The sequence below is a fragment of the Rutilus rutilus genome, assembly GCF_951802725.1.
Source record: "Rutilus rutilus genome assembly, chromosome: 1".
Classification (NCBI taxonomy): domain Eukaryota; kingdom Metazoa; phylum Chordata; class Actinopteri; order Cypriniformes; family Leuciscidae; genus Rutilus; species Rutilus rutilus.
The window spans coordinates 70112616-70138318 of record NC_140209.1 but is presented as its reverse complement, the minus strand read 5'-3'; the positions used below and the strand labels follow the sequence as shown (position 1 = coordinate 70138318).

Genomic DNA, 25703 nt, shown 5'->3' with positions numbered 1-25703 from the left:
CCATCATAAAAGTGCATCTATCCATCATAAAAGTGCATCTATCCATCATAAAAGTGCGTCTATCATCATAAAAGTGCATCTATCCATCATAAAAGTGCATCTATCCATCATAAAAGTGCATCTATCCATCATAAAAGCGCATTTATCCATCATAAAAGTGCATCTATCCATCATAAAAGTGCATCTATTCATCATAAAAGTGCGTCAGGTCAAGTATTACTCTTTCGCCTGTAAATCGATGCGTACGGCCGTCTGCCGGAAGCTAGTTATTTTAGTCAATAAATTTTTAAATATGAATATTTTTCTTACACTAATGCATCGCTTTGTTTCAGAAGGCCTTTATTAACCCCCGCAGAGCCATGTGGAGCACTTTTATGATGGATAGGTGAGTTTTGATGGATAGATCTGCACTTTTATGATGGATAGATGCACTTTTATGGTGGATAGATGCACTTTTATGATAAATAGATGCACTTTTATGATGGATAGATGCACTTTTATGATGGATAGATGCACTTTTATGATGGATAGATGCACTTTTATGATAAATAGATGCACTTTTATGATGGATAGATGCACTTTTATGATGGATAGATGCACTTTTATGATAAATAGATGCACTTTTATGATGGATAGATGCGCTTTTATCATGGATAGATGCACTTTTATGATGGATAGATGCACTTTTATGATGGATAGATGCGCTTTTATGATGGATAGATGCGCTTTTATCATGGATAGATGTACTTTTATGATGGATAGATGCACTTTTATCATGGATAGATGCACTTTTATCATGGATAGATGCACTTTTATCATGGATAGATGCACTTTTATGGACTTCAAAACAGAAACAGCTATTCACTGCCATTATAAAGCTTGGAAGAACTCCGATTGTATTCGTCTGAAAGAAGAATGTCATACACACCTAGGATGACTTGAGGGTGAGTAAATCATGGGCTAATTTTCATTTTTGGGTGAACTATCCCTTTAAGGGCCGTTTCAAAAGAGTGTTTAGCTGTTTTGGAAACGGCTGTATTCTAGTGAAGACGAACACTGATGATGCTGTTTGACTGAAGTTGACCTAATTGAGCACTGCTCTTCCCAGAGGAAATGTGATTACAGCAGGTCACGCTCACTATATTCAACAATACCAGTCAACTGACATCAAAGAGAAGCTTGTTCTATGGGATTTTCAGCTTAAACCCACATACAGCGGGAAACTGTCATCACAAACAGGGTTTGTAAAGCTCTTAGGAGAAGTCGGTGTCCCTAAACAAACGAAACTCAGAGAGGCTGGCTTTGGTAAGGTGTGTGCAAGCTGTCATCCAGCATTGCTTTCTTGAGTTTATTAAAAGCAACCAGCCATCATGCATCATTTACTTAAGAAGTGGAAAAGTGTGGCGGATGGCAAATCTCAACAAGACAGCAGCACTGAAGAAAAAGTCACTGGTTAAAGGGATAGTTCACTTTGAAATTAATTTTTGATATGTTTTAGCTTACCTCAAGGGCATCCAAGATGTAGGTGTCTTTGTTTCCGCAGTAGTTTCAATTTTGATATTTTTAGGTCAAACCGTTCTTGTCTGTCAGTCATATAATGCAGGTCGATGGTCACTGTCTCAAAACCCAAGCACAGAGTCCAAATTAAACAATTCCCCATCGTAAGTACACATTGATGGCCTAAGACACGAAACGAGCGGTTTGTGTGAGAAAACGAACAGTATTTATATCGTTGTTATCTCTTGAAAACAGCACACGTCCAAATGATCTGACGGCGCGGGCGGGTATAGATATATAAATAGATGTCGCCTTGGCTACGGTTTCGTTCCAATGAACTGCAGTAGCGAAAGCGACATCTAGTGTATACATCTATACCCGCCAGCGGGCGGGTATAGATGTATACACTAGATGTCGCTTGGCTACGGTTTCGTTCCAATGAACTGCAGTAGCCAAGGCGACATCTATGTTTATATCTATACCCGCCCGCGCCGTCAGATCATTTGGACGTGTGCTGTTTTCAAGAGATAACAACGATATAAATACTGTTCGTTTTCTCACACAAACCGCTCGTTTCGTGTCTTAGGCCATCAATGTGTACTTACGATGGGGAATTGTTTTAATTTGGACTTTGTGCTTGTGTTTTGAGACAGTGACCATCGACCTGCATTATATGACTGACAGACAAGAACGGTTTGACCTAAAAATATCAAAATTGAAACTACTGTGGAAAAAAAGACACCTACATCTTGGATGCCCTTGAGGTAAGCTAAAACATACCAAAATTTTATTTCAAAGTGAACTATCCCTTTACGTGAAAATCCTGTCATCATTAAATCATGTCGTCCCAAACCCGTAGGGATGTCTTGGTTTTGTGAAGAAATTAAGACGTTTAGCAGAATTATGCTCTTCTTTTCCATGCAATGAGACTTTTGTTCACTTTTAGATGAACTATAGGGGACTGGACCAGTTTGAAGGCATTTACAGCACATTACAAGCACTTTGAGAGAACATCAAGTTCCTACCTCCTTATCGGCTTTCACTGGGGAGGCCTCGTCACAAAGAGTGCTGTTTCTACCAAGACTCGACTTGTAAATCTATCAATATAAAAGACAGAGACAAAAAATTAGCAAATACGGAAAAACTTGGGATGTCAAAAGTAGGGTACGATATACGTTCATTTTTAATGTAATCGTTATCGGCCTGATAAGAAAATTTGTCCGATATATTAAAGCCGATAAATGATGTATTATTTCCTTCGGCTGAGACACTTCAGATGCGCACTGTTCAACATGATGGGTTTGAATTGCTTGAAATATGAGTGGAATCACTTAAAAAAGAGGAAAATACTGTAAAGTGCAACATGTGCAGCACAAGCCTCTCATATCGGCTACATAAAATTATAATGACAACTGATATATTGGCCGATAAATCTAAATCTAAAAACAAAAATTTAGATTTATCGGCCAATATATCAGTTATCGGCTTTCAAATATAAAGAGTTATCGGTATCGGTCAAAATTTTCATATCGGTCCCTAATCAAAAGTACTGTCGATACCAAAATGATTAATCATTAATCAAATACAGTAAAGTGCAACATGGCCGATATATTGGCCGATAAATCTAAATCCAAAAATATATATATATATATATATATAAAATTGGATTTAGATTTATCGGCCAATATATCGGTTATCGACTTTCAAATATAAAGAATTATCGGTTATCGGTATTGGCCAAAATGTTCATATCATCCCTAGTCAAAAGTACTGTCGATACCAAAATGATTAAGAAAAAAGTTGCAATAACAGTTCTACAGTTTTGGTAGCACCAAATATTAGAATGAAGAACTCGAGAGAGATTACCCTTTCTGATCACATTTTCATTAAGTGTTTTTTTAGTGACTACATGCATGAAATTGAGCTTTTTTGTTTCAATGGCCAGAAATGCAGTGTTTGCCTTGCTGTATGCTTTGAGCGGGCCAATGTATTTGCGTTTTTTGTAGTACACAATAATTTAGATTTACTTTCAACTGCTGTTAGATTGCTTTAAAGCACTGATTACTTAATGTGTATCTTCTGTTTATATTTGTTCTATTTCTCGAAATTGTTTTTTGTTCTTTATTTTGCCGGTTTCCTTGAACATGTGATGCTTTAATTGAAATGATTAAACTGTAAATGTGTGGACATCAACGTTGTTTCACTTACCGGAGACAGAGGGACAGGGTTCTCACGCAGATATCTGGGGTTTTCTATCTGTAAAAATAAAACAATACAACACAACTTTACTCTCCCTCCTCTTTTGGTAAGTCCCAAACATCTCCCGTCCACCTCTGACCTCCTTTTATTTGTCATAAACAATCTGGAAGGACTTCAAAGAGAGTCATTAAGTACAGTCTCTTCCCTACGCTGACTGTGTTTACAGAAATCAGACCTCGAGCCCACAGAGGCATTGTGTGAAGCGAGGCCATTTCCCCTTCTTTTTAAAAACTCTTCTGAGTTTGTGTTTTGTCACCATAACCCATAATCTGTGAGCTATAGGAGTCTGTCCTCATCGATGAGACCGTAGAAGACACGTCTAACGCATAATGAGACGGACCACGATTGACGGACCTTCAGTGAAATTCAACTTGAACTGAACTGGAGCAGCAATTTCCTTACTGTTTGTTTTCATTAATTCTTTTGTCATTTGAGGGAAAGAAAAAATACAAACGCTGTGTGAAAAGTGAACTGTGTGTAACATGTTTTTGACTTGAAACCCTTCAATTTGTGAATGTGTGTCATTTAAGCCCCTATTATGTGTTATTGTAGGTATTGGAAGGCATTCATTTTGTGTATCGGTGGTTTGACTTATTTTCCAGGAAACTGAAATATATTCATTTTTTATTTATTTTTTACTTGACAAGTTTTGACTTGTCTGGCGCCCGGAAAATTTGATTAAATTTACATTATTAATCAATCAAATGTGATTTGGGACAGCCACCGTTACAATTCATAATGAAGCCAATAGTTTGTATTGGCAAGTAAGTATATTAATACTTAGGTAAAGTTTTATCCCCCTCAAACACTTTACCTTTGACTACCCTTAAATGTTGGTACTTCAAACCCAACATCTATTCGTTTATGTTTTATTTTTAGCATTATTTTTATGTTAATTGGCGCCCAAGATTCTTGTTCTTTTGCCTTAGAATTTATTTCAAATGTAATGATCAAGATCCCCTCTAAAAGTGCCACTTTTTAAGGTAATTTTATAATGGGAAGGGTTCGAGTCTCAGTCTGATTTTTAAGAAGCTTAAATATAGGTAAGTATATGAGATTCCACTGGTTAGAAAGCCAGGGCTAGTAAAATGGCTGTTGGGAAAAGCCTACTTTATTCACATGTTTGGAGAAATGGACAGATGTAATATACAAGCATAACAAATAATTCAAATTAATAGTATTTCACAGCAATTATGCTTATGCTTGTCAATGAGGTCTAAAACAGTGGTTCTCAACCAGGAGCCGGTGCCTATTAGGGGCCTCAAGCTGAGCAAATATATGTTTGTTGGTATATATATATATATGACCCAACAAACAATGTTTCACACTATGCGTAAAGAGGATTGGGTGTTAAGTTTCAAAAGTGTGTTGTGCCAAAAATCCACACATAGTGTGAAAAGTCAACAGAGTCAACTATAAGTAAGCCGTAGGTGAACTTATGAAGAGTGTGATGGTGTGTTCTGGCTCAACCTAACATTGGGGAAGTGTCTGGTAAACCATTTGCAAACAGTCCTTGTTTTGCAATTCCATTTTGGTGAGATTAGCAGCAACAGAATTTACACACTGCTACTTTATGAATGTTAAGTTACCCAGTAAAAAGTGTTCAATAAGAGCTCAAACACAGCATGAGTGTGATGTGGCTCTGGGCCCGTATTTATCAAGCTTCTCAAAGTGCCATTTTAGTCTTAAGAGCTGAGAATTCATGAAACTTACTCCTGCTTTCAAACTTAAGAATAAAAGCAAGTTATCAAATTCCTTAAAGCTAAGAATCACTGTTGGTTATTTAAGACAGCTCGAGAGGTCTCTCAAGTGGTTACACTCTAAAAGATGCTGGGTTGTTTCAACCCATGTTTGGGTCAAATATGGACAAACGGAACCGTTGGGTTTAAAATTTAATGAAAAAAAAAATGTAAACCCTTGGTTGGGTTTGTCCATATTTGACCCAAACATGGGTTGAAACAACCCAGCATTTTTTAGAGTGTAGGAGTTGCCAGTAGGGGCTTGTGATGCACTGAGTAGAATCTATTCAGTGATTGGTCCATGCCTATATGTCGTCATCCGAAATCCCGTTTGTGGCACAGCAAAGTGTCGTGAATCATCTCTAAGACTGACACTCAAGATTTAGTCCTACACTTCACTTAAATTACGACTGAGATGCTTGATAACTCACTTTTAAGTGCAGCATTGAGCCAAGATTTTTTTTTACTCTTAAAGGTGCAGTGTGTGATGTTTAGCGGCATCTAGTGATGAGGTTGTGAACTGCACCCAACAGAAGTTACAGTGGCCGACAGGAAGTGATGTCATCATCTGAGACAGCCGAGAGTAGCCAGTTAAACAATGAAATTTCTTTACAAAGATAAATTAAGAAATTAGGTTTACTTGATTATTCAGTAAACTGATTATTATTGTTACCTGTTCATCATTGTGTCAGTGTTTTATTTGCTGACTTTAGCTATAGCTTCTTTACACGAAGAACAACATAGTGACGAAACGCGTTTGTCCGTTCAGGGCCACTGTAGAAACGTGTGTGTGTGTGTGTAGATAGAAACGGCTCATTCTAAGGTAATAAAAACATAACGGTTCAATATGAAAGATCTTTATACACCACTGAAAACATAGTTATGTATATGATATTACATTTCTGTCAACAGATCCTCCTAAATATTCCACAACGCACCTTTAAGGCAGTGTTCTTGTGAGTAATTCTCAGAGGCTTGATAAATACGGGCCCTGAACTGTTTCTGAATCTTCAGGCCACAGCACTGGACGGCAGGAGTGTGTTATCGCATCGGTTTCCAGTGCTACGCTTCACGTCCACACACGATGCAGATGTCGATTAGCCCAGCATCAGTGCCCACAGAAAACAGGGGCCCGGAGCCACTAGTGCACACATACTTATCTCAACACTACACTCTCTGATAACAGCAGAGTTCAGACTCTTGTTTTTCTGCATAAACTTTCTGATGAAACAAGGTTTCGCAATTTGCTGGGAAGTCAGAAGTGGCTATTGAGGAAATCTGGAGGCCAACACAGTCCTATAAAGCTTCAAACGCTTTGAACCCAGGAACTCAGCATGCCAACGTGTTGAGCAATCGCTACAGCACATTTTTCCTCCCACATGGTGTAGTCATCCATGGCAAGCAATGCTATGCTTTCTCTTTTTTGTTTAATTTTAAGGTTTAACTAAGAACTCAAACTCAGGATGCGCTACGGCCACTGATAGTGACATTTTCTGGAATAAATACTGTACAAAATTGTGTTTTTTTTTTTTTTCATAATCTGAAATGTGCTGTGTAGTGTTGTCACGATAATGCAATTTCTAATTTTGATTTGATACCTTAAAGTCCCCCTTTAAGACAAAGCATGTGTAAATTCATAAGTCGACAGCATTGCTGAGTGTTTTCTCCTTAAAACTGCAGTGAACCAAAGACAGTCTCAAAAACACGCTTTGAAATCGCTGGTGTTTCTGACGTCACAAACTACCTTGTAACCAATCAGATCAACGTGTGATCGTCAACCAGTGGATCTCTGAGCTGAGTGAGTGAGTGGAGGCGGGGCTCATTTGCATATTCATAGAACCACACATACTAAATGAGGCGAGGGTCTCGAGTTACATTCAAGATATTTTAAGGGATGAAGAAATTTATGTCATTTTGGTTTGAAATTTTGAAATTTTAATAGATAAAATTATTGGGGGACTTTAAAAATACCGATATTTAATGCCAATTTTGATACCGCAGGGAAAACTTGACATATAGATATCAATTATATTATCTCTATCATATTATATTTCATGCTGAATTAGAGAGATACGTAAGAGCCAAAGATTATTCGTATCGCGTATTTCCCACATGCAGGCAGTTTCAGTTTAGCTTTTAATAAATGTGTTTAGACTTGATGCATGACATTTATAATAAATTATGTTTATAATGAATGACTAACAATAATTTACGGTAGTTTTATACTTATATTTTTCATTCCTGTTCTGTTCTAAATTCGGTAATGAATTTATGGGATTTGTCATGCAGTGAGGCGATTCATAATTGTTTGTAAACGTTTTGTTTTATTTTGTCAATATATTACATTATTTCCGAATGTAATAATAAAATGTGGCATGCACCAATGTAACCTATCCGTGTTTTTTTTGTGTTTTTCTCTGGTTTCACTTTATTTTAAGGTGTCATTGTTACAGTGTAATTATTAGTAATATTAAGCAACTACATGTACTTACTATAGGGTTAGGGTAGGATTAGGGTTTGGTTGAGGGTTAGATGTATGTACTTTAATGTTATTACTATGGTAAGTACATGTAACAATGGCAGTGTTGCCTTTTCTCTCAACAATGCAATTTTAACCAGGTGCATCTTATTTTCCAGAAAATACAATATTTGCACATACGTGGTTTAGCAAATGAATGATGCACATCAGGCAACACTGCATATACACCCACAAAACTGGCATGCACGATATCTAGCTTGCTTGTGTGTGGTCAGTTGTGAAGGATGTACTTTACTGAGACTGTGATCCAGATACCTGAATCAGCTCGTTCAGATGCTGAAAGTGAACCTGAAACTCTTCTCCATCCTTTCATCATCAGTTGATGAATTACTGTTGTTGTTTATAGCAATAAAATCACTTAATGGCCATTTTCAATAGTGCAACGATAATGGTATGGGGACCAATATAGTGCTGATTTTGGTGAAGATCCTGTAATAAGCATGTGTGCACTGCAAAGAATGCCAATGACCTCATTTAAATGCGCATGGCATGACACTGCACCTTGTTAAACTGGCCAGGTTTTTTGATGAAATAGCACGTTGAAGTGTAGTGACGAATTAGCATTGTTTCACACCATTAGGCAAATTTGTGTTTCCATTGTCATCAATGCTAAAATGATCAGAGAAGGTCTCCATGACAGTCAGTTCACATGAAATGGTCGCTCATATATGAAAATACGTGGTGAAAACTGAGTTTTAAAGGAATGGGTGGACAAAGGGGGAAAATATTAGAAAAATCCTCCAACTTTACCCCCAGGTTCCAGCTGTTGAAGCGAGCCTCAAAGTCACTACCATCAGAGGAGACGAGCCTCCTGTGCGCCTCCGCCTGGAGGAGAAAAACACAGTGAGGAACAAAGACACGGAAAACCATGTCCAGGGATGGAGATTCACCAAACTAAACCTGCTAGACAAGAACAGAGATCATCAAGCCTTACAAAGCTTCAACTCATGATAATAACATTCCTCAGTCAGTAACAACCTTTGAAAACCACTTTAATCCACTATTTTTATCATTTGGAAGAACATATTGACTATTCATTGTAAGCTCTGAAAGATACTGTATGAATCAAAAGAGAAGTTTGAAAAATAAAACACAACTGTTATGAAATATTGGGGATTCGCGATATATCGGCCAACATATCGGTATCGGTCGATATTTGTTCGTTTTTAATGTTATCGTTATCGGCCCGATAAGAAAATCTGTCCGATTTATTAAAGCCGATAAATAATGTATTATTTCCTTCAGCTGAGACGCTTCAGATGCGCACTGTTCAACATGATGGTTTTGAATTGCTTGAAATATGATTGGAATCACTTCAAAAAAGGATAATACAGTAAAGTCTGTCATATCGGCTACATAAAATTATCATGAGAACATCATAATTGTGTGTTTGGGACATGGATTTAATGGTTAGACTTCCGTTTTTGTAATCAGGCTCTCAAAAATTATAGAGATTTAGATTTATCGGCCAATATATCGGTTATCGGCTTTCAAATATAAAGAATTATCGGTTATCGTTATCGGCCAAAATTTACATATCGGTGCATCCCTACTAAACATTAAGTTATGTATATTGTCACAAATTAAATAAATATTAAAATGTTTATAGATGTTTGATATAGAAATGGACATACTCTCCTCATGGCATGAAATGTTTGACTTGAAATATGATTGGAATCACTTCAAAAAAAGAAAATACAGTAAAGTGCAACAGTCTCTCATATCGGCTACATAAAATTATAAAGAGAGCACTATAATTGTGTGTTTGGGACATGGATTTTAATGATGAGACTTTTGTTTTTGTAATCAGGTTAAAATTATATGAAAATTTATCGGATTTATCTGCCAATATATCGGTTATCGGCTTTCAAATATAAAGAATTATCGGTTATCGGTATCAGTCAAAATTTTTATTTGAGTGCATCCCTACTAAACATTAAGTATATTGTTGTATTATCACAAATTAAATAAATATTAAAATGTTTATAGATGTTTGATATAGAAATAGACATCCTCTCCTCATGGCACACCAGATGTTTGACTGTTCCACATCATTTCTGCTTTCACATCTGTAAATTCCTGAGAGGGTCACATGATGTCCCGCCCCTCTTTGTTTCGAGGCGCTGCTCTTTTTATCAGGAGAATCCAGCTCTTTAAAGAGCTCTATATAATGTGAAAGTTTCCAGGGAACTGTTGTTCCAAGTTCAGTTTCCTGAGTTCAGCTTTGGCTCGTCAGGAATGAGAAGCAAGGAAATGTCCAATAAAGCTCAATTCTAATGGATACTGTTGAAGCGTAATAGGACTGAGGGGAAGGGGATACTAGTTCACATCGAGCAAACAACTCACATTACAGGAAGGTGTCTGAACCCAAATACCTGATAAAAACCAGGACACATGGGAACAATCCTGGTTATAACCCACAGATATAGAAGTTTTGTTGGTTTGACAGGTCATGGTGATTCTGTGTGGCCGATCCTGTGAGGTCTACAGCTTTGTATTTGTGTGGTCATGTTGGTTTCGGTGTTTTATTGAAGGAAGTTGAGGCTGAGAGGCCAGAACTTGGATAAGCAGAAATCCTAACACTCACCATCTTTGCATCTTCCTTGATATCGCGTTTGACGGGACTCGAGGACAAGGGCCTAGCCGGTGTCTTATCGCTGAGCAAGTTCCTGCGGAGGACAAAAGATTTCAGATGCTCATTCTCACCTCATTGGTGATCAATTGTGATTTTCACTTTTCTAACTTTAGTTAGTGTGTAATGTTGCTGTTTGAGCATAAACAACATCTGCAAAGTTACAACGCTCAAAGTTCAAAGCAAAGGGAGATATTTGCTTTTACAGAAATCACTTTTTAAGGACTACAACAAACAGCTGGTAGAGACTACAATGAGCTTCTTCACGGGTTAGTGACATCACTAACCCTTAAATTTACATAAACCCCGCCCCCGGGAACGTGATATATAGGCCCTGTCCCAAATGGCGCACTTCATGTGGACTTTCGGTCTCTTGGACTTAAATTGCGCGTGCTCGCTGAGTCTACGAGTCCGTACGCCATCCCATTCAGTATTTTAAGGCTCTGAAGTGTGCTCAGCAGCGCCCCCTTTGTACCCTTGAAGCGGTCTTCCGCGAAGCCCGCATAGATGCAGGCTCCACACACTTTAACGACCCAGGAATCCTTGCGAAAGGCCAATCAGACAACGGATGGGAGGAGATTCCGCTCACGGACATGGCTGAGAAGAAAATAAGCTCCGCCCTCTGTGCCGGGAGCAGCAGCTCATTTGCATTTAAAGGGACAGACACAAAAACGGTGCGTTTTTGCTCACCCTCAAAAAGTGACAACTTTAACATGCTATATGAAAATATCTGTGGGGTATTTTGAGCTAAACCTTCACACACACACTCTGGGGACATCAGAGATCACTTTTATGGGACCCCTTTAAACAAGAGCCAAACGTTAACCTGTATCAATGCTCAATCACATAGAAGCAAACATTTCGAAATTCACACGCAGATGCTTCAGCCTTTTCCACGTTGACTGTGTTTAACACGTTCATGCAGGGAAGCATGTGATGGAAACATTGCATCATCTTCAACACATGGTTCATGTTCCTCGTCTAAAGCAACAGCAGACTTGCCACACACTAACGCCTGTCGGGGGCATTTATTATATATCACTTCCAGTTGACTGATATTTATGATCTCTTTCTTTTTGCTCAGATAATTCCAGTTTTGATCGGTTACGCTGAGGCCACCAAACGACAACTTCAAAGCCGAGACTCGTCTGACTAGATGTCGCTGATTTCAACAGCCGTGACACATTTGTTTCACGGGCAAATTAAGAACGTGTTCTCCAGCTAATTATGAATGCTTAACGCAGATCTCAACTAATTAAACAAATCCCCCGTTAGTCAAATGATGAAGAGAGGGAGGACGTTGATGACTATATGAAAGTCTCGACAAGTATTCGGGAACACATTCACCCTCTTTTTTTTTCTATGCTTTCCTTTGGACTAACTATTAAGCTCTAGCCTAAAATACATATCAAAAGACTGTCAATCACAGTCATAGATGAGTGCACAATCTAAGATTATGTATGTGCTTATGGCAAAGATGACCGTATCCTAATATGCACAGAAGTGCATGCATCGCTGCGGACGAGAAAAATCTCTCATCGCATGCAAAACGATGCATTCAGTGATCAAAATCTGACAGACATGCATTTATAATCCATAAATATGGTATGCTTGTAATGTCTGTCAAATTGGCAAATAGCTTGACATCAGTTTTGAAACAGTAATCACAATCTCACTAATCAACCAATCACATTTGTAAGCATGTATGTGGAGTTTGCCCAGCATAATCTATATTAGCATTTGAAAATATGCAAAAACTGTTTTCATTGCAGTTTTGCCAAATATTCCTTTTTCGAATTGCCTGAAAAAGCACCTCATGCGAGCGCAAAACCGTTTATGCGACATATGGGAATTTTTGTGAACTTTACGTGTTTTCATTGGGCGTATTTTCAATTCGTAATTTCAATTTGCACAATTTGAAGGGTAATGGAAACTTGGCTAATGACATAAACACATATATACATATATATATGTGTGTGTGTGTGTGTGTGCCTCTGTGGACAGACATTTGCATAATGACATGGGTATTACACCGGTATTACAATGTGAACGTGATTTATGAGGACATTTCCTGAGTCCTCCTATTTCAAATGGCTTTAAAAACATACTAAACTGTTTTATTAAAAATGTAAAAATACATTAAGTTTTCTGTGATGGGTTAGTGTGTGTGTGTGTGTGTGTGTGTGTGTGTGTGTGTGTGTGTGTCGCTGTGTTTGCACACTACATCAAAAGCACAGATCTAAAAGGGCACAGCAGTTAAATCTGCTGGACTGCATGCGTGCACACACACACACACACACACACACACACACACACACAGTCCACCTTGGCTTTGAGCTGTCAGAGGAGGCTGGTCTTTGTGATTGGCGGCTGGCCGTTAACTGGTGGATAGGGATAATTGAATGAGATGAGAGTGAGGGATGAAAGAGCTGTGTGTGTGTGTGTGTGTGTGTGTGTGTGTGTGTGTGTGTGTGTGTGTGTGTGTGTGTGTGTGTGTGTGTGTGTGTGTGTGTGTGTGTGTGTGTGTGTGTGTGTGTGTGTGTGTGTGTGTGTGTGTGAGTGTGTGTGCGTGTGCAGATCGTGGAGGTGCTGCTGATTAAACCCCGCGTCCTGACCCGCAGCTGCTCACAGCGGCCTCATACACACCACTTACACACACAAGGCCAAAGCATTCATGAGTACTTGACTCAAACCTTGGACTCGGGAACACATCTGATGTCTCTTACGGCCGTAACGGTCTGAGACTCTGGCTAGTGTTTCGGGGGAACACATGAAACCCACACAGACAGAGAGGGACGAAGTCTATAGATGATCTGAACATGTGAGTGGTCACAAGTGTGTCACTGTGTTCTGGCGAGTGTTTTCTCCTTAAAACTGCAGTGAACCAAAGACAGTCTCAAAAACACGCTTTGAAATCGCTGGTGTTTCTGACGTCACAAACTACCTTGTAACCAATCAGATCAACGTGTGATCGTCAACCAGTGGATCTCTGAGCTGAGTGAGTGAGTGGAGGCGGGGCTCATTTGCATATTCATAGAACCACGCATACTAAATGAGGCGAGGGTGTCAAGTTACATTCAAGATATTTTAAGACAATAATAAGAGGAAAAAAAAACGTTTAAATATGTAATTTTGGTGAGTTTTAAGGGATAACATGATTGACTACAGGGGGACTTTAAGATATTTTCTGTATTTGTGGTTAAATTATGACAAAGCTACTTACAATTTTTTTTTTTTACCACAATTTCAAATTATTTATACATTTAACCATTTAATTTTGTGATTCAAGTAAAAAAAAAAAATTAGAAGGAATTGTTTACATGTTGATTTTATGTGTTGTTGTGGTTGTGTTTTTTTATTTAAATACATTAATAATAGTTTAAACTAACACACTGCTAGGCATGATGATGTGGGGCGTCATTTAACTACAAGCAACAATCATAGAGAAGCGTTCCTTTAGCAAACACCACTAATGATCTGAAGTCCACACATTAACCCACACACATCTCTAACTGTTCTCAGACCTGTTCCAGGACAGCCTCTCTCAACTCAAAACTGAGGGAAGAGCGCCACCAGATGGACAGACGTGGAACTGCTCACACTGGCATTTCAACAGTCACTCTCTATTGGCTTTAATGGTTCAATGAAGAACCTCTCCATTCAACAGAAGGTTATTAAATGTTATTAAAATGTTCTTCACACCAAGAAAAAAAATAATTATGACAATTTAAGACATTTCTAAAACTACAGGATATCACTAATAATCACTACTAATAGATATCAGCACATTCAACACTCAATTCATCGAGACTAAGATGTATTACAAGCTTATAAAAGGTTATGTTTAATACGCATATTAAGAATTATTATCTATTTAAAAATGTACTTCATCCTACCGACACATTGCAGCTAAAGGTTTTTACAGAGGCGATATTTGATGTGTATTTTTATCACATAAATCTGAATATACTGTCGTGAAATAGTATTTCCTTCCTTTGGTTTTAGGGCGAAATATGAAATATGACCCAGACACGTTATTGTTTGTGTTATAGTCGCACGATTTAACATTTTCACATTTCATTTTACATCAACCATCTGAAAAGTCAAGTCATATTTCAGTTGTATTATATATTATTTATTTATTATTATTTTATTATTTCACAATAATTTATTACAGAGATAACAGGAAAATAATGCAAGAAAGTGTGTTTGTTTCGTCCAGCTCAGTTCTTGTATAATAGTGTCAATAATATTGTTGAATATTAAATTAAATGTTAAATTTACTAAGCAAGCTAAACCAATGCCAACAAATGTGGGAAAAGTCCATAAAAAGCATAAAGCATCAAACTTTATGACTTGAACTTGCACTTTATGACATGTGCAATTCCACAAAAACTAAAAGTGTGTTATATTTAGACTATGATTGTATGCAAAAACATAAAAACGTCAAACAATGTTCAATAGCAACGGATTAAAGTCGAAGAAGAAAGAGAAGACTCCCTTGAAAAGCACAAAAGCAGAAGAAGTGTGATATCATGATCACCTGACTGAGTGAACACACACACACACACACACACACACACACACACATCAGAGAAGAGCTTGACGCTTTAATCTGTGACACACACTCTTCTGCAGCAGGACTGGAGTGTGAACGAGAGCGACACACACTCTTCTACAGCAGGACTGGAGTGTGTGATCTGAACGAGAGTAACACACACTCTTCTGCAGCAGGACTGGAGTGTGTGTGATCTGAACGAGAGCGACACACCTGATTCACAATCATGCCCTTAATAACCTATATCAGGAGTGCTGTGTGAAGACTGAGAGGAGTCGTGTCATACCTGCGTGTGTTTGAGAGGGGTGTTGTGGCCCATGAGCCGTCAGCCTGACCCAACTCCCCACACACCCAATCCGGCAGCACTGCCGATCTCTGATCCCGATCCGAGCTTCCCAACAGCGGCTCGTCGAAATAGATGGACTAAAAACAGGGAGACAAAGCTTTAACATCACCACTGATTCCAGCTCTCAGCACTGATTCACATTCGCCTTAAAGGGATAGTTCACCCAAAAATGAAAATTAGCCCCTGATTTACTCACCCTCAAGCCATCCTAGGTGTATATGACATTCTTCTTTCAGACGAATACAATCTGAGTAATGTTAAAAAATGTCTTGGCTCTTCCAAGCTTTATAATCGCAGTGAATGGATGTTTCTGTTTTGAAGTCCATTAAAGTGCATCTATCCATGATAAAAGTGCATCTATCCATGATAAAAGTGCATCTATCCATGATAAAAGTGCATCTATCCATCATAAAAGTGCATCTATCCATGATAAAAGTGCATCTATCCATCATAAAAGTGCATCTATCATCATAAAAGTGCATCTGTCCATCATAAAAGTGCATCTATCCATCATAAAAGTGCATCTATCCATCATTAAAGTGCATCTATCATCATAAAAGTGCATCTGTCCATCATAAAAGTGCATCTATCCATCATAAAAGTGCATCTATCATCATAAAAGTGCATCTATCCATCATAAAAGTGTATCTATCCATGATAAAAGTGCATCTATCCATCATAAAAGTGCATCTATCCATCATAAAAGTGCATCTATCCATCATAAAAGTGCATCTGTCCATCATAAAAGTGCATCTATCATCATAAAAGTGCATCTATCCATCATAAAAGTGTATCTATCCATCATAAAAGTGTATCTATCCATGATAAAAGTGCATCTATCCATCATAAGAGTGCATCTATCCATCATAAAAGTGCATCTATCATCATAAAAGTGCATCTATCCATCATAAAAGTGCATCTATCCATGATAAAAGTGCATCTATCCATCATAAAAGTGCATCTATCATCATAAAAGTGCATCTGTCCATCATAAAAGTGCATCTATCCATCATAAAAGTGCATCTATCATCATAAAAGTGCATCTATCCATCATAAAAGTGCATCTATCCATGATAAAAGTGCATCTATCCATCATAAAAGTGCATCTATCATCATAAAAGTGCATCTGTCCATCATAAAAGTGCATCTATCCATCATAAAAGTGCATCTATCCATCATTAAAGTGCATCTATCATCATAAAAGTGCATCTGTCCATCATAAAAGTGCATCTATCATCATAAAAGTGCATCTATCCATCATTAAAGTGTATCTATCCATCATTAAAGTGCATCTATCCATCATTAAAGTGCATCTATCATCATAAAAGTGCATCTATCCATCATAAAAGTGTATCTATCCATGATAAAAGTGCATCTATCCATCATAAAAGTGCATCTATCATCATAAAAGTGCATCTGTCCATCATAAAAGTGCATCTATCATCATAAAAGTGTATCTATCCATGATAAAAGTGCATCTATCCATCATTAAAGTGTATCTATCCATGATAAAAGTGCATCTATCCATCATAAAAGTGCATCTATCATCATAAAAGTGCATCTGTCCATCATAAAAGTGCATCTATCCATCATAAAAGTGTATCTATCCATGATAAAAGTGCATCTATCCATCATTAAAGTGCATCTATCATCATAAAAGTGCATCTGTCCATCATAAAAGTGCATCTATCATCATAAAAGTGCATCTATCCATCATTAAAGTGCATCTATCATCATAAAAGTGCATCTGTCCATCATAAAAGTGCATCTATCATCATAAAAGTGCATCTATCCATCATTAAAGTGTATCTATCCATGATAAAAGTGCATCTATCCATCATAAAAGTGCATCTATCCATCATAAAAGTGCATCTATCATCATAAAAGTGCATCTATCCATCATAAAAGTGTATCTATCCATGATAAAAGTGCATCTATCCATCATAAAAGTGCATCTATCCATCATAAAAGTGCATCTATCCATCATAAAAGTGTATCTATCCATGATAAAAGTGCATCTATCCATCATAAAAGTGCATCTATCCATCATAAAAGTGTATCTATCCATCATAAAAGTGCATCTATCCATCATAAAAGTGCATCTATCCATCATAAAAGTGCATCTATCCATGATAAAAGTGCATCTATCCATCATAAAAGTGCATCTATCATCATAAAAGTGCATCTGTCCATCATAAAAGTGCATCTATCCATCATAAAAGTGCATCTATCCATCATTAAAGTGCATCTATCATCATAAAAGTGCATCTGTCCATCATAAAAGTGCATCTATCCATCATAAAAGTGCATCTATCATCATAAAAGTGCATCTATCCATCATAAAAGTGTATCTATCCATGATAAAAGTGCATCTATCCATCATAAAAGTGCATCTATCCATCATAAAAGTGCATCTATCCATCATAAAAGTGCATCTGTCCATCATAAAAGTGCATCTATCATCATAAAAGTGCATCTATCCATCATAAAAGTGTATCTATCCATCATAAAAGTGTATCTATCCATGATAAAAGTGCATCTATCCATCATAAGAGTGCATCTATCCATCATAAAAGTGCATCTATCATCATAAAAGTGCATCTATCCATCATAAAAGTGCATCTATCCATGATAAAAGTGCATCTATCCATCATAAAAGTGCATCTATCATCATAAAAGTGCATCTGTCCATCATAAAAGTGCATCTATCCATCATAAAAGTGCATCTATCATCATAAAAGTGCATCTATCCATCATAAAAGTGCATCTATCCATGATAAAAGTGCATCTATCCATCATAAAAGTGCATCTATCATCATAAAAGTGCATCTGTCCATCATAAAAGTGCATCTATCCATCATAAAAGTGCATCTATCCATCATTAAAGTGCATCTATCATCATAAAAGTGCATCTGTCCATCATAAAAGTGCATCTATCATCATAAAAGTGCATCTATCCATCATTAAAGTGTATCTATCCATCATTAAAGTGCATCTATCCATCATTAAAGTGCATCTATCATCATAAAAGTGCATCTATCCATCATAAAAGTGTATCTATCCATGATAAAAGTGCATCTATCCATCATAAAAGTGCATCTATCATCATAAAAGTGCATCTGTCCATCATAAAAGTGCATCTATCATCATAAAAGTGTATCTATCCATGATAAAAGTGCATCTATCCATCATTAAAGTGTATCTATCCATGATAAAAGTGCATCTATCCATCATAAAAGTGCATCTATCATCATAAAAGTGCATCTGTCCATCATAAAAGTGCATCTATCCATCATAAAAGTGTATCTATCCATGATAAAAGTGCATCTATCCATCATTAAAGTGCATCTATCATCATAAAAGTGCATCTGTCCATCATAAAAGTGCATCTATCATCATAAAAGTGCATCTATCCATCATTAAAGTGCATCTATCATCATAAAAGTGCATCTGTCCATCATAAAAGTGCATCTATCATCATAAAAGTGCATCTATCCATCATTAAAGTGTATCTATCCATGATAAAAGTGCATCTATCCATCATAAAAGTGCATCTATCCATCATAAAAGTGCATCTATCATCATAAAAGTGCATCTATCCATCATAAAAGTGTATCTATCCATGATAAAAGTGCATCTATCCATCATAAAAGTGCATCTATCCATCATAAAAGTGCATCTATCCATCATAAAAGTGTATCTATCCATGATAAAAGTGCATCTATCCATCATAAAAGTGCATCTATCCATCATAAAAGTGTATCTATCCATCATAAAAGTGCATCTATCCATCATAAAAGTGCATCTATCCATCATAAAAGTGCATCTATCCATCATAAAAGTGCATCTATCCATCATAAAAGTGTATCTATCCATGATAAAAGTGTATCCATGATAAAAGTGCATCTATCCATCATAAAAGTGCATCTATCCATCATAAAAGTGCATCTATCATCATAAAAGTGCATCTATCCATCATAAAAGTGTATCTATCCATGATAAAAGTGCATCTATCCATCATAAAAGTGCATCTATCCATCATAAAAGTGCATCTATCATCATAAAAGTGCATCTATCCATGATAAAAGTGCATCTATCCATCATAAAAGTGCATCTATCATCATAAAAGTGCATCTGTCCATCATAAAAGTGCATCTATCCATCATAAAAGTGCATCTATCATCATAAAAGTGCATCTATCCATCATAAAAGTGTATCTATCCATCATAAAAGTGTATCTATCCATGATAAAAGTGCATCTATCATCATAAATGAACTTCTGAAGCGAAGCGATGCGTTCGAGAAAGAACATTGTGTAAAATGTAAAATGTTATTTTTCTTACAGCACACAGCCATTCACTGCCATTATAAAGCTTGGAAGAGCCAGGACATTATGTAATATAACTCAGATTGTATTCGTCTGAAAAAAGAATGTCATATACACCTATGATGGGTTGAGGGTGAGTAAATCATGGGCTAATGTTCATTTTTGGGTGAACTATCCCTTTAAACTCAAGCTAAAGCTAAACGTCAGTGGTGCGTTCACCATGTACGTGGGTAAAGTCTTGAGTCCGCCGGCTTCAGGCTTGTGTGTGAAGGGACCCTCTAAAACTCCTCTCCTGAGCATGTGCAGAAGGAGTCGCGCGTACATGTTACGGTTCTTCCTTCCCGTCAGTCCTGATCCACAAGCCACGGGATCACACAGCTTCTTAATCCACAGCGCGCACCGCTGACGCTCTGAGGACACACGAGTGGAGGATGAGATGGACACACAGGCGTTTGATCGGGGAGATCATTAATGCTTTTAAAACAAGTCTCTTCTGCTCACCAAGGCTGCGTTTATTTGATCAAAAATACACAAAAAAACAGTAATATTGTGAAATATTACTACAATTTAAAACAATGGTTTTCTATGTGAATGCACATTAAAATGTAATTTATTCCTGTGATCAAAGCTGAATGTTCAGCATCATTACTCCAGTCTTCAGTGTCACATGATCCTTCAGAAATCACTCTAATATGAGGATTTGATGATCAAGAAACATTTATGATTATTATCAATGTTGAAAACTGTTTTTTTGTTTGTTTTTTTTATTCTTTGATGAATAGAAAGTTCAAAGGAACAGCATTTATCTGAAATAGAAAGCTTTTGTCACATTAAACACTACCGTTCAAAAGTTTGGGGTCAGTACGAATTTTTTTTTTGGAAAGAAATTAATACTTTTATTCAGCAGGGATACATTAAATTGATCAAAAGTGTCAGTACATACATTTATATATAGAATAGAAAGTTAAAAAGAACAGATATAGAAAGCTTTTGTAACATTAAACACAGTAAGAATTTTTTTTGGGGGGGGGGGATGAAAGAAATCAATACTTTTATTCATCAAGGATGAATTAAATTGATCAAAAGTGACAGTAAAGACATTTATAATGTTAAAAAAAGATTATATTTCAGATAAATGCTGTTCTTTTGAACTTTCTATTCATCAAAGAATCCTGGAAAACAATTGTACACAACTGTTTTCAACATTGATAATAATAATTAATGTTTCTTGATTATCAAATCATCATATTAGAGTGATTTCTGAAGGATCATGTGATACTGAAGACTGGAGTAATGATGCTGAAAATTCAGCTTTGATCACAGGAATAAATTACAGTTTAAAGTATAATAAAATAGAAAACCATTGTTTTAAATTATAATAATATTTCACAATATTACAGATTTTTTGTGTATTTTTAATCATATACATGCAGCCTTGGAGTGCAGAAGAGACTCATTTTAAAAACATTAAAGATCTTCCCGATCCAAAACTTTTGAACGGCAGTGTTCATATCAATATTCAACAATATTATTGATCACACACACACACACACACACACACACACACACACACACACACACACACACACACTTTAAACACGTAACTTAGTGTATTCTCACCTGTCTTGTGTGTCAGTTTCAGCACATATGGTTTCATATCGACCAGATAATGATCAAACTCAGAGTCCAGAATCCCAAAGGATTGATCCTGATCGCTCATGTTGCTCCTGAACACAACTAAATATAATTTAATAATCTGTATACTTTAATATATACTTCAGCAAATTGATGCAGTATTATTGATGCATATTAATTATTACAGCAGACAGACGTCGTGATTTGTCAGCCTACAGAAAACAAGTCAAGTGACAAGCTTTTAAAATTATTATGAATATTATTATGAATACATAATTAGTAATCTTCATGTAATGTAGTTAGTGTGCATAGTTTATATTAGCTCACCGGTTCGCACAACTCATTCACAAATATTGAGAAGCGTGTTTGTCTAAGGTAAGTAACAGTTACTCGCTGAGCACTACATCATTATGAATGATAATCATATTAATATCTCCGTGTGGTGTTGTCTGCAGATGTGATTGTGTGCGGTCCTCCACTTGTTGCTAGTTTACGCTCCCAAACGGTTTCAAACTGATAGACTGTGAAGTCACATATATCACACTCGTCTTTCATAATTCAAAATAAAAGTCTCGCCTCCATATCAGAGTTGTGCTCCTTATGTTGTTTAAATTATGTTTTTTTCGTGTACTATTTTTGTGTGTTATTTGTTCTAATTAATGAGCTTTGTTTTATGTGACTGTTTTCATTGTAAGTTGAGATGCAAATACACAACATCAAAACAAACTCGGTTATCTGTTGTTAAGCGCTCATTATACAACTTTTCACAATTGTCTAAACAAATATGTGAATCAGAACTAGCTGTTGTAATGCTGACATTTTTTCTACACACTTTTTAAACACACTTGCCACATGCTTATAGCATCAGCTTGCACGTTACATCTTTAAAACTTAGCAATGCCACTCACATTGAGTGAACTTTGTTTAGCTGTTGTTTCTATGTTGCCTTTATGTTTATATTATATGATAAAATGCACTTATTACTATTAATATGAAGACTTTTACTCCCAGTAACGACGGAAAGGAGCTCATTATGTGTGGCTTCATTCCGGTTCTCGCGAGACGCGTTTCCGTTTCCTAGCAACCAAACATCGCTTGTCACAGGTTTCCTCAGTCGCTTTGCCTCAGTTCTCGAATGAGAATTTTTTTCTTTCATCGATGAGAGTCTGATTAGTGGCAGGTTCGGGTGATGGAGAGTTGATTGTTCAATACTGAAGCCAGTTTCTTCATCGAGTCTGCATTAGCAACATGAGTCCTGGTCACACAGTTCCTCTCTCCTCCAGAACTCACTCACACAACACAACTCTTCATATCTGTCTCAGGATAAGCTCATTCCACCAGTCACTGGCAACACATTCAGAAAACATGCATTTCATTCCTACAAAACACTAACAACAGGAGCAGTACATACATGATGAACTTTTCTTTTTAAAGTTTGAATGATTTATTTATACATAAATATGAATAATATGATAAGAATAAGATCTTTTCATTTGACTATTACAGCATAAAGAATGAATGAGAAATATCTATATCTATCTATCTATCTATCTATCTATCTATCTATCTATCTATCTATCTATCTATCTGTTTGTCTGTCTGTCTGTCTGTCTGTCTGTCTGTCTGTCTGTCTGTCTGTCTATCTATCTATCTATCTGCCTATCTATCTATCTATCTGTTTGTCTATCTATCTATCTATCTATTTGTCTGTCTGTCCGTCCGTCCGTCCGTCTGTCCATCCATCCATCCATTTACAGTTTAATTTACAGTAATACAGTTTTTCTCAGTCGCTTTGGTGCATTTCTCACATCACTATTTACATTTGCACAACAGTTAATGCAGTTCTCAAAACTATTAGTACAAACTGCAAAACCTAGTTGATAACCTGCAAAAGCGTGTCACTTGCTCAAAATGGATAGCTCATTCCTCAAAAGCAAGTATTCATGTCAATGAAAGTGTCAGTGTCATCAAGATGAAAAGTCCTGACACCATTGTTTATGAACAAGATAGTCAAATGGCTTTGTCATGTTTTCATTATGACAGTTTACTCTGTAAATGTTTTCCAATGCAAAAAAGTCAGATCTTGGTGACACTACCTGAAAATGCTCAAAACAGCACTATATACTATTTGCACAGCCATTTGAAAAATACAGTAAAGTTACACATTACTGTATTTAGTGAGGTAACTGAGTACAAGACACTGAATATGTATGTTTCACATTTTTACTGCATATGCTCTTTGCAATTCTAGTTTGTTCACAGCATTGTGCAAAAGAAAAAATACACCCTTATTTACAACACACATAAACTCCCTTTGGGAAGAGCTGTGCACAACTGTAAACAATATTACAGTACATATTGGAACTGAACATACAACATACATAGTACTGTAATCATTCATGCACATCCAGACGTTCCTCATCAGTGAAAGCTGAGATTCACCTGAGAGAAATTGTTCAATTTATGAGACATTTTCAGGGAAAAAAAAAAGATTAAAAAAAATGTGTAAAATTTGCTTGACAGATTTTGACAACTAGTTCTACATTTTTGTATGTAATGACTCAAGCAATGACATGAGGACTATTAGTTTTATATGGACTGGCTATTCAGCATTCACAAGTATAGTTAATTTTGACTGACATGACATAAGCAAATGATAATGTTATAAAACAGCAGAGAGTTGTATGAAAGCAATTGATGCATGTCCAAAAGCATTTGCAATTTGTTTGAAGGAATGAGAAGCTGCTACTATGATGTGCACACATGACTAAATGTTGTGGAGGTTGAACTAACTGTTGTGCAAATGTAAATAGTGATGTGAGAAATGCACCAAAGCGACTGAGAAAAACTGTAAATGCGCTTGTTGTATGGTCACTTGTCAATTATGTATATTTACATTCAATTCTAGACTCCCCAATATGTAGTTTGTAATTCAAAAAAATATATTAGTTGCAACATATTTATTGTTTTATACAAATAAACAATATGTATTTGAAAACAAAGTGTATTTTATGTATAACAGGTCTTCTCAATCGCTTTGGCACGTTTTTCTAAACAGTGTTAACGTTCTCCAAACTGTGAGCTCAAGAGTCACAGCGGTTTGCTGGAACATCACAACTCAAAAACACAAAACATTTCATTCATGCTCCAAAACCCAGTTATCGTGTCAGTAAACTGGCCAACGCCACCAACATAATAAGTGTTGTTGACATCGTGAGCCACACTGGTCTAAACATGTAGATGCTTTTTACCATGGAAATACTTCTTATATAAAAATGAAATGTTATTTATTTATTTATTACTGTTGACTAAATGCTTTTTATACTGTACAAGAATGTCAGTTTTGTGTAAATACAGATTCAGAGAGTAGGTAATATTGACTGGGAAAAGTCAACACTGTATTACACTAAAAGAAAATGAACATTTCTATTTTTACAGTACATTTATTTTGACACACTCTATTATGTTTTGCTGTAACACAGCCTACAGATCATATCTTCTTAGTTACATATCTTCCTATTGCTCTTCCATGACAAGAATTTATTTCTAGAAAACAATTTACCGTAAACATACACATGTATTTATGTGAATTCATTTATCATGAATTTACTGTATACAATTTAGCTGTAGCTGCTGTAGTTCAGTTCCTCCATGTTCAAAAATGCTGGTTATGCTCTCAGCAAACTATATATAGTTTGATTGGTTGGTTGAATTGTAAGATTATGATTCCTATTTCTTTACAACAGCAATTTAGCAAACATCACAAACATCTCATGTCATAAATATTTATGGATATATACAGTACCAGTCAAAAGTTTGGAAACACTACTATTTTTAATGTTTTTGAAAGAAGTCTCTTATGCTCATCAAGCCTGCAGTTAAAAAAAAAAAAAAAAAACAGTAATATTATGAAATATTATTACAATTTAAAATAATGGTTCTCTTTTTTAATATATTTTAAAATGTAATTTATTTTTGTGATGCAAAGCTGAATTTTCATCAGCAAGTACTCCAGTCTTTGGTGTCTTATGATCCTTCAGAAATCATTCTAATATGATGATTTGATACTCAGTTATTATCAATGATGGAAACAGTTGTGCTGTTTATTATATTTTTTTGGAATACTTTTTTCAGGATTCATTGATGAGTAAAACGTTAACAGCATTTATTC

At 36.3% G+C, this 25703-nt stretch overlaps 1 protein-coding gene across 4 annotated transcripts in view; it reads right to left on the bottom strand.

Moving 5' to 3' along the window:
• The window catches only part of cep112 (centrosomal protein 112), a gene marked incomplete at its 3' end in the record, with an annotated part of 206419 nt that extends 184313 nt beyond the window's left edge, over positions 1-22106 (bottom strand). For 2 of the 4 annotated variants that reach the window (XM_084416954.1, XM_084416955.1), the window contains exons 1-8: positions 21860-22106; positions 21518-21624; positions 20117-20307; positions 15511-15647; positions 10622-10703; positions 8785-8859; positions 3706-3753; positions 2523-2594 (exon numbers count right to left, since the gene is read on the bottom strand). In XM_084416954.1, coding sequence (XP_084273080.1) covers positions 2523-2594; positions 3706-3753; positions 8785-8859; positions 10622-10703; positions 15511-15647; positions 20117-20307; positions 21518-21624; positions 21860-21876 — 729 coding nt within the window. In that variant the 5' untranslated portion in view covers positions 21877-22106. Of the gene's footprint in view, positions 1-2522; positions 2595-3705; positions 3754-8784; positions 8860-10621; positions 10704-15510; positions 15648-20116; positions 20308-21517; positions 21635-21859 lie in introns of all 4 variants that reach the window. The other 2 variants (XM_084416957.1, XM_084416956.1) reach the window with 2 other exon arrangements.
• Positions 22107-25703: the final 3597 nt, after the last annotated feature.